A 16,624-nucleotide genomic window follows, 5' to 3' on the forward strand; every position below is an offset into this window, starting at 1 on the left:
AAGAGAAAACTTTTTCAAACTTTTTCTTTTCCTTTCTTCCTTCCTTCTTTTTTTTTTTTTTTTGTAGCTTCATGTCGAATAATCAAGATAACACTACATTCTCCTTCATTCATTCAAAAAATGTACTAGTCACGTCGTTATGGTTGGTCAGGTGACTGTCAGATGACAGCAAGCAAGCATTTACAACTCGTTCATCACACTTTTGTTTAGAAGAATTTAAAGGATGAAGTGATGACATTGACTGAATGCTTACCGTGTGACAGGTGTTCTGAAAGCCTCCTAGAGAGCCATTTAATCCTCAGAAGACTGTGACATAGGAACTATTCCTATCTCATGTTACAGATGTGGCAAGTGAGACACAGAGAAGTTAAGTAACTTGTCCAGGGTCACACAGCTAGGAAGCAGTAAAGCGTGATTTGACCCCCTTGTCAGACTCTGGCACCCACGTTCTTGACCACTTAGAGGCCTGGATGATTGACCTGCCAGATATTTCCCTAAGCACTCCCTGAAAATCTCTTCTCTTCTTCCTCCCAGCCAGAGGAATTACTAAGGGCAGGCCTAAATATGGACCCTCCTCAGGTCCACCCTCAGGGCTGTATTCAAGCTCTTCCCTTTCCATGAAAGTTCTTCTACCCAGCAAAGAACTGGGACGTTTGTGTCCTCTGGACATTCCTTTGTTGAGGCCCTGGTCACCAGTGTGATGGTCTGAGGAGATGGGAGCCTTTGGGAAGTTATAAGGTCATGAGGATGCAGCCCTCATGAATGAGATTAACATCCTTACCAAGGGAACTCAGTCACCCCCTCTCACCATATGAGGACAGAGCAAGAAGATGCCTGTCTGTGAACCAAGAAGAGAGCCTTCAACAGACAAAGCATCTTCAGCACTTTGGTATTGGACTTCACAGCCTCCAGAACTGCGAGAAATAGTGTTCTTCATAAGCCACCCAGTTAACAGTATTTGAACGGCGTAAGATACTGGCACTTACAGAAGGCTAAATGGAGAAATAAGTGGGGTGGGTGGAGGAGCTTCCCTGCTATGTCCACCTCCAGAGATGTTCAGAGTAGATCCCCAGTGGCGCCTGAGAGGGATAAGGGGGTGGACACAGTGGCCAGGACTTGAATTAAAGCACCCAGCACTCTCACTGCCGCACCTGAGAAACACACCCGACTTGGCCCTCTGCGGCATCAGACCGGCCAGTGGCTTCCATTCCAGGGAACTAAGAGCAACCCCAGTTTAGATTTCAATGTCAGACAGAAAGGAGCAGAAACCCACATGCTCCACATCAAGGGATCTGTCATCCGCAGCATCTCTCAGTTCTCCCCCAGGCTGCTGCCCGGGCACTGACAGCAGTGAATATGCGGCTCCAGTGTCAAGGAACAGGCAGTGCCCGGGGTCCAAAAGGACAAGGTCTAAAGACACGCGGCAGAGGGATGGTGACAGGCCTGCACAAGCCCAGGGACAAATGCACAGCTACAGGCAGCCTCCTGCCACAGGGCTTCCTCTGTTCAGCCAAACCAGCCATGGAAAAAACAGATCGTGGAAGCCTCTCCACGGTCCCCTGCTCGTCCAAGTGTGTATCCTGAAGCGCACTCATAGCCCTCCCTAGCACTCAAGAAGGCAACGGGATGGCCTTTCCCCCTCCTTCCTCCAAAGAAACAAATGCTTGGCTCTGCTCTCCTCGCCTCTCTCTCATAAGGTCACGGTAAACATCACGGGGCTTTACTGCTAGATCCCAAAAGAACAGAAGAAGCAAACAACCCTTCCCCATGACAAGAGAGAACAGACATCAAGTTGGTCTCCAGACCCTGCGTATTCATTTAAATCCCATGGAGGAGAGATGCTGATTTTTGGCCTCCCCCCACAATGAAGGGCAGGGAAGACAGAAATAAACAACTCAGGTGCATGCAAACGATGCCTTTCCGGGGGAGGCAGAGACTGTATTTTAATTTGGAATGTACCTGAAGCTCTGCAATGCTTCAGAACATGGAATACCTCCATGGAGCCTATTTCACCCCTGCCCCCACCCCCGCCTTGCCTTCTGACCACTGATTCTAGAACACGTGGCTGCCTTTTGGCCCTAAGACATTCCCTACAGTTTATGGAATTTCTCTTGTGGGAATCTTAACAATGGACCTGGTATTAATTGCGTCAAAAGCCAAACGTTCCTAAAATGCTTTCTAAAGAGGGGTATGCAGTTACTTTTTGACCTCAAAGATTCTCTACCCCTAGCCTCTCCTACTCTAAAACTGTCAGAAAACAAATGTTTGAGTGTTACTAGCAAAAGAATCTGTCTGGTCACATGTCTGCATTATATATGAAAGCACTACATCCTCTTTTTTTTTAAATTAAAATTTCCTCATCTGTCTCTGATTTGGCAATTGCACACCAGCAGTGCCGCAGATGAAAGTGCAAGTCTGCACTAAGAAAATAAAAATAAAAATAAAAAGACGGCACAGTCACCCAGCCTTGGATCAGCAAGATTTGTCTGGATGTGCCAGGGAAAAAAATGTGTTTTGATGTTCTGTGATTTTGCAGCCATTTAAATTCTATTAGCCATTACTGAGCCTGTGCCACGGACTCTATCTTGTGGTTATAGCCAAGTCCTGACAACGCAAGCATGCCAGAATGACAGAAGCCTGGGTGACCTGGCCACACTCATTGCAGAAACACAGAAACACGACCCTACCTTCTCTCCTCCCCAGCTGAGAGCTTTTTTCATTAAGATTGTCCTTTGGCAAGCAAGGAAAAGGCAGCGCACAGAGTGCTGATACTGGTGAAATCCTCCAGACACAGTGAGGACTGGCAAGATGGAGTGAAGTTGATGTGTGTGCAAAAGAGTTGATTTAAAAGATAACTTTACGATGACTCCACGCCCATCACTGCTCAGCTGCTGACAGTCCTGGCATTTAAATCGGTAGCTTCCAAGAAAACAGTGGCAGGCCCCAAACAGCAGCTGCTATTGCCTGTGAGGGGCTGAGGGAGCTGGAAGAGGCTCCGTGGGATGGTGGTAGCTGCTGTCTGAGCCTCCCTGTCACCAGCAGAAGAGGATTAGAACGATGCCAGCAGGGATACATCTGGAGCAGCCATAAGTAGATGACCAAACAAAACTGTCTAAGAACTGGGAGATTTGGTGAATTCAAAAAATGAAAATAATCACTCTTCCCCTGGAAGATACCAAACTGTTAGTTTTCCCTAGTTTTCCTCCGGACTCCAGGAAGTTTAACCTCAGTAGACTTCATTCAACTTCTCTCACCAGGAAGACTGGAATCTCTGATCCCAGCTCCCAGGAACAGGGCATCAAGAGCCCTGATAATGTCTGATTCTTCTCATCTCCAGGCAGTGGGTGGGGGATAACAATGGAAGCTAAAGAGCACTGTGGGGCTGGAGTGAGGCTCCCTCATCCCAGGCCATCTCACACCCACCCCTCAGAACTGGACCATCATAGGGTCCCTGGGTTCCCTCCACCAAAAGTGGTTCAGGGAAGGGGAGATGCTAATTTGTTGTTGACCTGAACAGCCACAGTATTTCTGAAACTGAACAGTCCACCCTCCTTAGTTCAGACACCCTACTAGAAAGTAGAATCTATGGGCTTCATAATCCAGCCAGTCTTTGCTGTCCCAAGGAGCATGGGGGAGCCCAGATCAAAACTTCTCTGGCAACCCTGCAACTCTCCCTACCAGGGCACACCGCATCCCTGGGGAAGGAAAATGAGAGAAAAGTGTATTTTATTATGTGCCAGACACCAGCACTTTCATTTCTATTCTCACATTGTCCCTTTTTCACGGCTGCCCCCCATTTTGCAAATGAAGAAATTGGGTTCCAAGAAGGGAAGTGACTAGTTAGTGGCAGAGCTGGGAACTAAGCCAGAAGCGACTCCATGCTGCCAATTAAGAGTGCAGCTAGGGCTGGGTATGGCAGCTCACACCTGTAATCCTAGCACTCTGGGAGGCCTAGGCAGGAGGTTCGCTTAGGATCGGGAGTTCAAGAGCAGCCTGAGCAAGTACCCGTCTCTAATTAAAAATAGAAAAACTAGCCTGGCATGATGGCGGGAGGGCTTCTAGTCCCAGTTACTTTGAGACAGGAGGATTGCTTCAGGAGTCTGAGGTTGCTGTGAGCTAGGCTGTCTCCAAAATAAAGTGTGCAGCTAACATGCTAAGTGCTTACTTATACCAGCTGCTGCTGGAAGGGTTTTCAAGGTTTTAGCTCATTTAATACTTACAAAAATTCCATGAGAGTATGAGGAAACTGAGGCTAAGTACCCTGTCAAGTCTGTACAACTCACAGGGGAGATGGAGCCAGGATTCCACGCAGGAAGTGTGGCTCCGGGGCCAGGTACCCTGCTCTGCACCCGCCTTCTGTACTCTCAGCACAGCACGTGTGTATGTCAGGAAAACACATAGACATGGTGCGTTTATCTGTTTGGAAACGTTCAGCACCCTAGGCTGAAACATCGTACGCTGCCACCACAGAAAATTCCTGTGTTTCACTGGATCCAAGATACCACTGAGCACGAAAGCGTGCCACTATTCTGTGCAGAGCTAAGAAAGAAACAGCTCTGCCAAGTAAACTAGGATGCCGTGTCTTCTTAGCCCACTGGAAAATGTAGGGGGAGTGTGTGTCTTAGAATTAAAGAATATACCGGAGGCTTTCGAGCAAGATGGTGAAACGCATGATTGATGCAGAACGGATACGGGTCTCGGTGAGCGCACAACATACTCTAATACCCAATTTTTTAAGAAAACCTGACAATCCCAATTTTTACGTGCAAGCTCCTGATTTATAAACATTGGCAAGCAACTGTTTTCCGTGTCCTTGTGCAAGACCAATAAAACTCCACTGTAGCCCAAGCTGGCTGGGAAGCCTAGCTGGAGACCAAGACGGGAAGGCAGAGAGCTGGTGACATTATGTTTAGTCTACAGCCCCTCCCCCCATGCCCCTGGCGATTAAAGGCACAGAACTTACACTAGCTGGCATGTGGAGTCCCTTTCCATCACAGAAGTGGCCAAATCAAGGCACCAAGTAATAGACAAAAGAGTACATACAGCTGATTTCTTTTCTTTTTTTTTTTTTTGAGACAGCTCTTGCTCTGTTCCCCTGGCTATAGTGCAGGACAGCAATCATAGCTCACTGCAACCTCAAACTCCTGGCCTCAAGCCGCCTCCTGCCTCAGCCTCCCAAGTGGCCGAGACTTCTGGAGTACACCACCATACCCAGCTAATTTTTTTTTTTTTAATTTTTTGTAGAAACAGGGTCTTGCGATATTGTTGGTCTCGAACTCCTGGCTTCAGTGATCCCATTGCCTTCGCCTCCCAAAGCACTGGGGTGAGCTACTACGCCCAGCCTCCCTGACTTACTTCTTATTTTCTTATTTAAATCCCTGGTGTCAGGCTTTCCAATCACTCTGGTTCTATTGGCACACTTGATCCTCCTGTTCCATAATCAAAATGCGGCAGCAGGAGGATTAAACAAGGAACAGTGAAATCCCCAAGCACACAGTGAGAACCAATGAAGAACAGGGACCACCAGGGAACAAAGGAGTTTGCAAAGACCTGATCCTGTGGGAGGTGCTGGGCGCTGGGCGCTTTCCCTCCCCAATATCTACCCAGTGGAGCAGGATGAATAGTGCCTGGGGACCTGAAAATAGGGCCGTATGTGAAACATGGGTCTTTGCCAATATAATCAAGTTAAGAAGAAGTCACACTAGATCAGGGTTAGGCCCCAATCCAATGACCAGGGCGATCTGAACACAGAAGCCCGGAGACACAGAAAGTGACACACAGGGAGAGCACCATGTGACTCGGGGGGCAGAGGCTGCAGTGACACAGCTACGAGCCAGAGCTCAAGCACCATCAGCAACCACCATGAGCAAGAAGCCGATGAGGGGCCTGCCCCAGAGCCTCGCAGAGAACATGGCCCCTCCCACACCACAGTTTTGGACACCCACTCTCCAGAATTCAGAGAGAACAAATTTCGGTCATCCCGAGCCACCTAGTTTGTGGTATTTTGTTACAGCAGCCCCAGCAAACTACAATACCCAGAGAGTTTTGGAGCACATTGCATTCCACTCTGCATTTCTGGGGCCCTCTGTATACCTAGTGTGAAATGAGCAGCATGGTCACAGATCTACCAGGAGCTTTTTAGGAAAGTTTGCGGAGCGTCAAATTCTGTGTTCAGTCAAGCACAGCTGACCACCTGGGAATATCCCTAAGGAGGTGGCTGCCTGGGAGTTTATACTGTGATGCCGCATCTGGACTGAAAGCCTTTCCTCACCAAGGCCACAAGGCCCAAAGCACACGTCTGCAGTGTAAAGAACTTATACTTCTAAAATTCAGGCCTGAACTGTTGGTGGCCACAGGGAGTGGCTTTGATTTCTGGCCAGGACAAAGATGGTCCAGACAGTTAGGGAGTCTGAAGAAGAGTGTCCAAGCAACAGAGCAAAGCACCATCACCCAAATCCACTATTTAATTGTGTGGGGCTCCAGCACTGCTGAGAACAAGCCCTTGGTAGCCACTGTGCAGCTAGGTGTGGAAGGCAGAGGGTCCCCATCTGAAGGTAAGCCAAGATTCCTTCCTTGAGACCTCAACAACAGGGCTCACCCCCAGCCCTAAAACATGTTTCCTCCCCTTTTGTACCAGCATTGGGGTCTGGTTGGCTCCCTGGAGTGCTAAGCTGAAAGGAATTTCATGAGAACTTCAAGCCTCTCTCAAGAGAAAAGAAGATATTGACCCAGCAAGCGAAGGTGTTTCCATGGTGTAGGTTTTCAAATTGTTAGCCAAAAAAAGGGGGTGTGCGAGGGGGAAATGCCGTGCTACAGGGTAGGGGACAGGCTGCAGCAGGCACTTCCAGCGTTGCACTGGCCAGGGATGTCACCAATAAACTTGGGTTTGAAGGAATAAAACCAGTGAGCACTCACTGAATGTGCCACTTGCAACAGGCACCAGCTGCAAACCTTGCATCCATTAGCTTACAGGCAACTCAGAGCTGACCTTCACCTTGCTAGCCAGGGAACAATACCTATTGTTTAAGGTCTGCTCCAAATGCCTCATGGCCAGGACATTTTAAATATCACTCTTGGAGTAGATACTGTTATTATCCTCATTTACAGAAGAGGAAATAGGTGCAGAGTAAGGTAAAAATAGCACCCAGGGCCTCAGAGGTTGTTAAGTGGAAGCTGAGGACAGAGCCCAGACGTGCCTGGCCCCAAAGCCCCTGTTCTTAAATGCAGGATTGATGGTCTTGAGTTTGAGATGAAAGAAAGTAAGTGAAGTGAGGGTCATGGCTGGAATTACTTAAGGTTATTTCAAAAGCACATACACGAACAAACAAAATGACTCAATTAGAAAAGAGGCCACACTAACAGCACACCCAGGCCTGGGATTTCCTCCACACCGTGAGTGCCATGAAACTGCACGTCTTTTCCTTCTGAAGTGTTTAATGCACAGAGAGCCAAACCACAATGACCATCTCTAGACTCTTCTAAGAGCCTTGTTTTCCAAGGCTCAACTCCTTCTGAAGGCCTTTGGGATCCAGCACTTGAACAAAGGCTTGTCTGCACCAAGACCCAGAGAAAAGGGGACACCTCCCTCACATTCGAGGCGGTGAAGCAGGCAGGATAAGCTGACTCCTCTCGAGAGGCCAGGGGGGATGGGATTAATTAAAGCCCCATTTCAGCTGGGGAGAGGCTGGCTCACAGATGCCCAAATGGCTCAAGCCATCCCTGGGAAGTAAGCGAACTCATTTCTTAGGGCTGCCATGACAAAGCACCACAAACTGACTGGCTTAAGCAACAGAAACATACTTGTCACATTTTTGGAGGCCACAAGTCTGGAATCGAACTGTCAGCAGGGCTATGCTCCCTCTAAGACTTAGAAGAGACATTCCCTGCCTCCACCCTGCTTCAGGTGATAGGCGTCAATCCTTGAGGTATTCCTTATCTTACAGTGACATCATTCCAATCTCCACATCTGTTGTCACCTGCTGTCCCTCCCTCATGCCTTCATATCATGTTCTTGTAAAGACACCATTCCTATCGCATTAAAAGCCCACCCTACCTTGCTAGGACCTATTTATATCCACAAGGACCCCATTTCCAAATAAGGACCTGTTCTGAGAAACTGAGGGTTAGGACTTCAACCTGTTGGGAGATGCAATTCAACCCGTAACGGTGAGACTCTTACTTTCAAACTGTTCAAGAAAAAGATGGAGGCAAGATGTCTGTGGACGTCCATCTGTTACACATAGCCATCTCCCCTTATGCAATAATTTTTTTAAATTATTGTGACATAGCCATCTCTCCTTAGGCAATAATTTTTTTTGTTGTTGTTGTTGCAGTTTGGCCGGGGCTGGGTTTGAACCTGCCACCCTCGGCATATGGGGCCGGCACCCTGCTCACTGAGCCACATAAGAGATGGGACGATGGCTATGTTAGTTTGCTAGAGCTGCCGTAACAAAGCCCCCAAACTTGGGCTTGAACAACACAAACTGAGTGTCTTGCAGTTCTGGAGGCCGCAAGCCACAACGAAGCTGTGAGCAGGGCCGGGTCCTTCTGAGGGCTGCGAGGGAAGGGTCTGCTCCAGGGTCCCTCGTCGGCCTGTGGATGGCCACCTTCTTGGTATGTATCTTTGCATATGAATTTCACCTTTTTATAAGGACATGAGAACCCTCATAAGTTCATTTTTCCTTATTACCTCTGTAAAACCTCATCTCTAGATAAAGCCACATTCTGAGGTCCTGGGGATCCATTTGGGTGGGAGAAAGAAGAAATACAATTCAACCCCAAATAATGGTATTGTGTCAGTTCTGCTTTTTACAGAGTGAAGGCAAGGACTAAAGGCCATTGTAGCTTCACACCACCACCACGAGTCACAGACCACAGCTCACGGACCTTCCCAGGCCATACCCCATCAGCTGTTACATCCCCTTCTCTGAGAAAAGACAGAACAGCCCAAGAGAGGAAGCAAAGAGCTGTGTCTGTGCTCTAGAAGTGTCCTCATTTCCAGACGCCGTCTACATGCGGAACCAAATAGGCGCCTTGGTCAAATACAGTAAGTTGAGCACCCAAGGGACTGAAACAAACTAGTCAACATACAGATCTGGCCTACTGTACTGATACGGACATGTGGTGAATGTCCCATCTATGAAAGTCAGGTCAACTTAAGGAGGTACTCAGGGTAGGTAAGTCATCAACTATGGAGGTTCTACGGTAGATGTTGTGTAAGTTACCCAATGAGGAATGGGTGATTGAATGCCTTCTCCTGTAGCTGAATTCCTGGCAAAGCTTGGTAAGGATAGTAACTCAGAAGCCAGCTTGCCCTGTAGCACCGGGTTTAAAAGAAAACGTTATATGTGGCGCCACCTAGAGGCAGAAGATGAGAAAAGATGCTAAAAAGGAAAGAGGACTTGCACGGAGCCTGAACAATCTAATCTCAACCCTGGGTTTCTTCTCCTTTTATATTTCTTGGTGATCATCATCTCACACTTGCTCTCTCAGCCCTATCCCATGGATTTACACCATTGCACCAGCAATTAGAAGGCATGTTCAAGAAACGGAATCAGCAAAAGCAGGTACAATTCAAAGACCATTTTTACACGTACTTTTCTTTTTTTCTTTTAATTTTGTTATGTCTTTTATTAAGTCTTTTGTACATAGATCATAAATACACTTATGCCCATTTCAGTGTGTTGATTATTTGTACAAATTGGAGTGCTTACATCATACTAATCAGCATAGCTTTCATCTCATTTACCCATACTTTTCTATGACTCAGGATTTGGACATTTATTAATCTTTTTAATATATAGACAGAGCCTTGCTCTGTTGCCATAGTTCACTGTAACTTCGAACTCCTGGGCTCAAGTGGTCCTCCTGCTTCAGGCTCCTGAGAGCCAGGACTGCAGGTCTGCCTACCATGTCCCCGGCTCATTTTGTTATATTTTATAGAAATGTGAGTCCTACTCTGTTCCCCAGGCTGATCTCAAACTTTTGGTCTCAAGTAATCCTCCTGCCTCCGCATTCTAAAGTGCTGGGTTTACAGGAGAAAGTCACTGTGCTGGCCGAGGTTCATTAATATTTCATCCTTTGACAAAGTCTTCATATTTTATCCCTCCTCTACATTCCCCTCTACACACACACACAAACCCCCCATAAAGGGCCTGAAATTCTTTCAAAGTCTGTACCTACCCTGGTCAAAGACATCAATCAATATAATTTCCCAAAGGAGAAAAATGAACCTGTTGTGACGAGGATCCCATACATTCATGATCTTGCCCGAACTTGGCTGGGACACAAAGAGATGGCAACTAAAGTCTAACACAAAACCGAAAGGGGATTGTAAGGCCAGGTCACATTTCCAGGTCGCATGTGGGTTCTGAAAATCTGGACCGCCACTTCATTACAGAGAGTGGCAGTAAATGAAGTATACTCTCTTGGAGGAAAACATTTCAAAGACTCACAGGTGGGGCGGCGCCTGTGGCTCAGTCGGTAGGGCGCCAGCCCCATATGCCGAGGGTGGCGGGTTCAGACCCGGCCCCGGCTGCACTGCAATCAAAAGAATAGCTGGGAGTTGTGGCGGGCGCCTGTAGTCCCAGCTGCTCGGGAGGCTGAGGCAGGAGAATTGCTTGGGCCCAGGAGTTGGAGGTTGCTGTGAGCCGTGTGACGCCACGGCACTCTACCGAGGGCCATAAAATGAGACTCTGTCTCTACAAAAAAAAAAAAAAAAAACTTAAAAAGAAAAAAAAAACAAAGACTCACAGGTTTTAAAAATCATTTCCATGACTTCTAAAATGGAAAATTAAAACTCATTTCCACAATACCATTTTCTGAATAATTTGTAAAAGGAGGTTAGTCATGATAACATGTTAAAATAACAGTATTATCCCACTCAACAGGGTAACAGATGCTGGTAGAGAATGACTGAAGACCCCATTCGGGGGTGTCTGATGGAGGAATTTCATGGCGACTTGTTTTCTGGGCCAACAGGCAAGCTCTGTGTAAATAACTCTGTGGCTTAGTTTCTTCATCTGGAAATGACAACAGTCTCTTTCTAAAAAGGCTTTTGAGATGATGAAATGAGCTAATATAAAATAAAGTGCTTGGGATAGTGCGGCCGAGTGAAGCTCTCATCATAATCAGTGTTTTCATGGGGCTTCCACATTTTTCTAAAATGTATGTCTATATATTGCAAAAAAAGTTATTATTATTATTTTTTTGATTCCAGGAGATAAGAGTCTTACTCTGTTGCCCAGTTGGTGTGTAGTGGTGTCTTCATAGCTCACTGCGATCTGAACTCCTGGGCTCAATCAACCCTCCTGCCTCACTCCCCCCCTGAGTGGCTGAGACTACAGGTATGTGCCAGCACATCTGGCTAATTTTTCTGTTTTTTGTAGAGATGGGGTCTCATACGTTGCTCAGCCTCATCTTGAACACCTGACCTCAAGTGATTCAGCCTCCCCAAATCCTAGAATTATAGGCAAAAAAAGTTACCTGGACAAAACTATCACTGAGAACATTTTACTAACCAAGAACAGAAATAGCCTCAAACTATCCCAAAATGAGCCTCTTCTTCTCCAGATTCAACAGGCAGAAAATTTAAATGTCGTAACAGAGTGGATATTAATTTTAGTTCATCAATAGATATTTCACAAGGAAAAACAAACTACTGTAGTAAATAGAAGGGAAAACGTTCAACCTCACTAGATAATTTTAAAAATAAGAAGTTAAACTATGTTAACTCTTTTCAACTATTAAGTTAACCAGAAAAAAAATATTTTTAAAGATATTACCCAATACTGCCAAAACTAAAATCCAGCCACAGTTTTCACACACTGCCAGTAAGACAGCAAACTGGCGCAAATCTCCAGCAAAACAAGCAGGCAGTCTGTGTGGAGCCCCAGAAAAGGCGCCTGCCCTTCAACCCAGTAATTTTACTTCTGAGAATTTAGCCTAAAATAATTTATCAAAACAGGGGGAAAAGTTATGTCCACCATCCTATTTACAACAGTAAATACTGTTTCCAATAGTTAGAATACTAGAAACTAGACAAATGCTGGATTTCTGATTTAAAATGCTGACTTACTTATAATAAGTAAATCAATTATATTTGTCAAGTAAATGGCATTAAAAACAATGAAGAGGAAAAACACAATCATGTTAACATGTTTAAATGTTTCATGAAGGGAAAAAAAATCAAAATATCAAACTGTATAGTCATGCTAATTACAGCTGGGAAACAGTCTGAATGAAAGCTTCCAAGATGTTAACAGTGGAACTGAGTACAGACTCCATACGCCAATCCTTTATTTCTCTCCCCCCCTGGCCCCAATTTTCACAATATGAGATTTTATTACCTTTGTAGTAAAAAAAGACCTTCCTGTCTTAGGAAAATCTTTCCTCTGCTGTGGCTACAGAAGAGCTGCTCACCACCGCAAATCCCAACACGACACATCTCTCTGGCTCTCCCTAGCCCTTTGAGAAGGGCAGGAATCCTGTCTTTTTAAAGTGGGTTATCTTCTCAATGCCAGCACAGGGCACTTAGGCCTCCTCTCTCCCCTTAAGTGCCCAATTGCTCCAAAGAAGCAAAGGAAGGGCTCTGTAAGCCATCGGCTTGTCTCTCTTCAAGAAGGCAACAGGAATTCCACATGGACCACTCCCAGGGTGTCCTCAAAAAGGCTCAAGTTGGTCACCCTGCAGGCCTTAGCCCTGCCCACCCTGGCTCTGGCTGAAATCAAAGGGCATGGATAAGTTCCTTAATTGACCTTAAACATTATGATGGGCAGAAGTTAAAAACACCCAACAGCAGGGGAATGATTACATTACAGTTATCTTACTTCGTGGCACCATTAGGCACCCTCCCAAAACAATTGTGAATACCAAATATAGGATGCAGCCCAGGGCCTCTACTGTTAAGAACAATGCAATCAAATGTCCCCATGACCATGACCATGTAAAAATAGTTCCTGAGACTGACCAATAATAGCTGATGTTTACAAGCCAGCTCACCTTGCTGTCTGCCTTGCACATGTTACAACTTCACACTAATGCTAAGTAATGGAAGCACTGTACTCCCATTTTGGAGAGAAAGAAATTGAGGCACCAGAAGGTTCAAAAATTCTCTTTAATCCTCCCAAGGGCTACGGTTTAGAACGTTCTGGTAACTTTCCTAAGATCACACAGTCCCCTAAACAGGGAAAAAGACTTAGATTTGGACATAGTCTTTCTCCAGGGCTCATAACTCTGAAAATAGACGTATATAAGACATTTAAAATTAAAGTAGAATTTGTTTTAGAAAATGAATTTTTTTTTTCCTTCTCTCTGTCTAAAACTTTCTAATCCTCTGCTGTGATCATTTAAAGACAAAAAGAAGGGCACAGGGAAGAGGTTAAGGCATGTTTTGACCAAGGGAATAAATAAATGCCAGTCAAGTTTCTACCATACTTGGGGTTATGGGAAGGAAATGGGGAGGAAAAAAAGATGGAGGACAGACAAGAACAAGCCTGTTCCAAACTAAACCAAGAGGCTCCAGGCAGCAGCCGGCAACATCTTTGCTTAACATCTCTCTCCACCACTTCTTCCATTTGAGCATGAATTCTAAAATCAAGGGACTGGACTGACAGGGGACCAGAATGTCAGAGTACATAAATATCACATAGCTGCTGGTGACACACTTGGGAGTACCATTTAGGAATCCACTCCGAATCCTGCATTTTTCACAAACTGATCACATGCTGAATATTCCCCAGTTGGCTGATGAAAATCTGCATTTACTGGAGCTCAAATACACACCCTCTTCCCCAAATGGGTCATTCTGCATGCTTGTGTATTATTTGATACTCTTCAAAACTGGACAGATGATAGCAGTCACATATGCTATCTCATTTGAAACTCAAATTACAAGTGTTATAATTCCAGAAATTTTGAAGCCATGCTAGAAACAGGGAAAGGCTGAAATAAACACAGCATTTTTCTCCAATTCTGCAAAATTAAAATGCATTATGTATAATCAATGATCAATTCAGAAAAATCAAAATGAAATATTCCATCCCCCCAAAATACCCCCAATTTCCCACCCCCAAGACTTCTCCAAAGAGCACAGGCATCAGGGATGCTGGATCCCTTTGGGAAGTGAGCGGGCAGCTTGCTCCAGAAGGCAGGCTCCAAACCCAGTGCTCCTTCCTGCATGCATCGACAGACAGCCTCACACCCCATAACAGTGTGTTAGAAGTTCAAATGATTATCCTGTCTGCAGCAATCTCCTCAGGTGGCTTACCAGAGAGACAGGAGGTCCAGAGCCAGAACACACAGTTCCCCTGCCAGAGAGGCCACATGGCCTACTGTCCAAAGTCACAAAAGAACTAAAAATCAAAATCTAGTCACATGGTCCAAGGCAGTCACCCATCAGACAACCTTGTGCCGACTGTTCTCTGGCACGCTCCCTACCAGCCAGCGTACCCAGGAGGACAACCACATGGGGTACCACAGCCAAGCTCACTCTGCCTCTAAGGGGCAGGGAACGGGACCACTGTCCATGAATTCCCCTCAATCCACATCCCAGATGCTCTTTTTTGTTGTTGTAAATTGTAACTGACCCAAATCTTAGGCAAGTTTCAGGAACACGAAACAGGTAAAGAGCTAAAAAAAAAGAGAGAGGGGTGGGAAGGATGGCAAAGGCCATCAGAACCCGGTGGTGCTCGTTTGTAGGTGACACCCCCAGCCAAAGCCTAGGCTTTATCTATCCGTAGAGAAAGGGGAATGGGAAAAGCAAATTACTATCTAGCCGGTACCAACTTTGGCTGGAGACCTGGCATCATGCTGCACCTCATTTAAGCATGGAGAAGAATCCACAGTGTTCTGCAAGATGATTATCAGTGCGAGTCATGGGGTCAGGCAGTCCTGGGCTCCCACGCCAGATCTGCCACTTGCTGATTGTGAGATACTGCAGGTCCCTATCCTCTGGGACTCTCAGATGGCTCATATGTAAAGCAAAGGCAATGACAGTCCCCGGGAGGAGACATTAGCAGAACCTGACGGTAGAACACTCTGCTCTCCCAGAGCTGGGGCTCCATCACCACCAAGACCTGCTTCTGCACACACCACGCATTTCTGAGATAAAGTGCAAATGGAGAAGGCGCCACTGCCGGCCAGAGGCCCCCGCCCCGCAGACTGCAGCAAGCTGAAGACCTCCCCCCTCTGCCCCAGGACCGCCCCCACCACCCGTAGCACAGGGCCACCGCACTCACGACACTCCTTCTCGTCACTCTTGTCGAAGCAGTCGGGCAGTCCGTCACACTGCCAGGCGCCCGGGATGCAGCGCCCGTTGCTGCACATGAAGTTGCCTGGAATGTTGCACTCATTGGTGAAGTTGTTCCCCGGGAGCAGCTGGCTCTCTGTCGGGAGAGGGGACAGGGAGGTCAGACCGCACCGGACAGCAGGGAGGACCTGAGCCCTCACCCAACAGAAAGGACTTTTGTTCAGCACACGCAAGGCTTCCAGAAGGTGACCTGACCTCTCTGGGAATCCAGTCTCCTCGTCTGGGAAAGGGGCTGATAATCTACCCAGCCCAGCCCTGGGGATCCTGAGAGGACTAACTGGGGAAATACAAGGAATGTGGTTAGCTGGCTGGAAACCTGACTTCTTTTCTTTCTCCACCAAAAAGATTGGTTACAAAATATAAAATCCAAATGTTCCTTTCTGGCCACCAGCAGTGGACAAAAATGTTCCAGACCATAGTGAGCGCTGGATGTCCGATCTCTCTAACAGTAGGAGCTGTGGGGTCTTTCCGGGCGCAGGCTCTGTAGCCCCCACAATCACAGACTCCGTGAATTTGGGCCAACCTGGCAGGAATACTGGGAAATCATTTCTCTCTAGGAAACAGGAGCCCAGATCTACAAAACCAACTTTCCTGAGGACTCACAGGTAGGAAAGGCCTAGATGAAAATGGAACTCAGGCCTGTAAACCTTCAAGAGGGCACCATGGCCACTGAACTGCTTGTCAAGAGTTACCAGAGGTTGAGAACCAAGTCCCAAGGTTCAGAATCATCCTCATGGAACATGGTCATAAAGAGTCTGAGCCTCCACCCAAAACGGCCAATCCTTAGAACAGAAAGCAAACAGAGAAGGCCAGAGCTGCAGCAGTGACAAGGAAGTGGGGGAAGTTGGATTCATCCACCAGTGGACCCTGGGGCCAGATTTTCAAAGGAGCCAGAATCTAATCTTTGACTGATTTCATCAGTCTGAGCCAGTGTGATCAAAGGCTAGGAGTTAAGAAACCATCTGGAAGTAAAAGGGTCTTTAAAAGAGGGGGGAAAGTCCCAGTCCCTCAGCACACCAGAGCTCCAGAGCTCCCTCCTGAGTCACTCCATAAGTGTTTATTGGACGTTTATGACCCGACACCTGAACTATATCCTAAAGACAGAGACGAAAGCTAAGGCTCCTTCCTTCGCACTGGACAGGCACAAGCCATGTCATAAGAAAAAACAGGGGTGTCCAGACATGCCTGGGGGTAACAAGACCATAGAAGGGCCCTTGATCCACTGTCGCAAGCTTTGCCAAAGAGAAGCATCTCTAGACCTCCAGACGGCTGGCGTCACACCCTCCTTCCTGCCACCATCCTTGACAGGTGCTGTTC

The 16,624-nt window shown here is 46.7% G+C and overlaps 1 protein-coding gene across 1 annotated transcript in view; it reads right to left on the reverse strand.

Annotated features, from left to right (window-relative positions):
- The window catches only part of LDLRAD3 (low density lipoprotein receptor class A domain containing 3), a 237,814-nt gene that overhangs the window by 146,890 nt on the left and 74,300 nt on the right, over positions 1-16,624 (reverse strand). The window contains exon 2 of the mRNA XM_053560466.1: positions 15,237-15,383. Coding sequence (XP_053416441.1) covers positions 15,237-15,383 — 147 coding nt within the window. The remainder of the gene's footprint in view (positions 1-15,236; positions 15,384-16,624) is intronic.

This window comes from Nycticebus coucang, chromosome 14 (assembly GCF_027406575.1).
Source record: "Nycticebus coucang isolate mNycCou1 chromosome 14, mNycCou1.pri, whole genome shotgun sequence".
Classification (NCBI taxonomy): domain Eukaryota; kingdom Metazoa; phylum Chordata; class Mammalia; order Primates; family Lorisidae; genus Nycticebus; species Nycticebus coucang.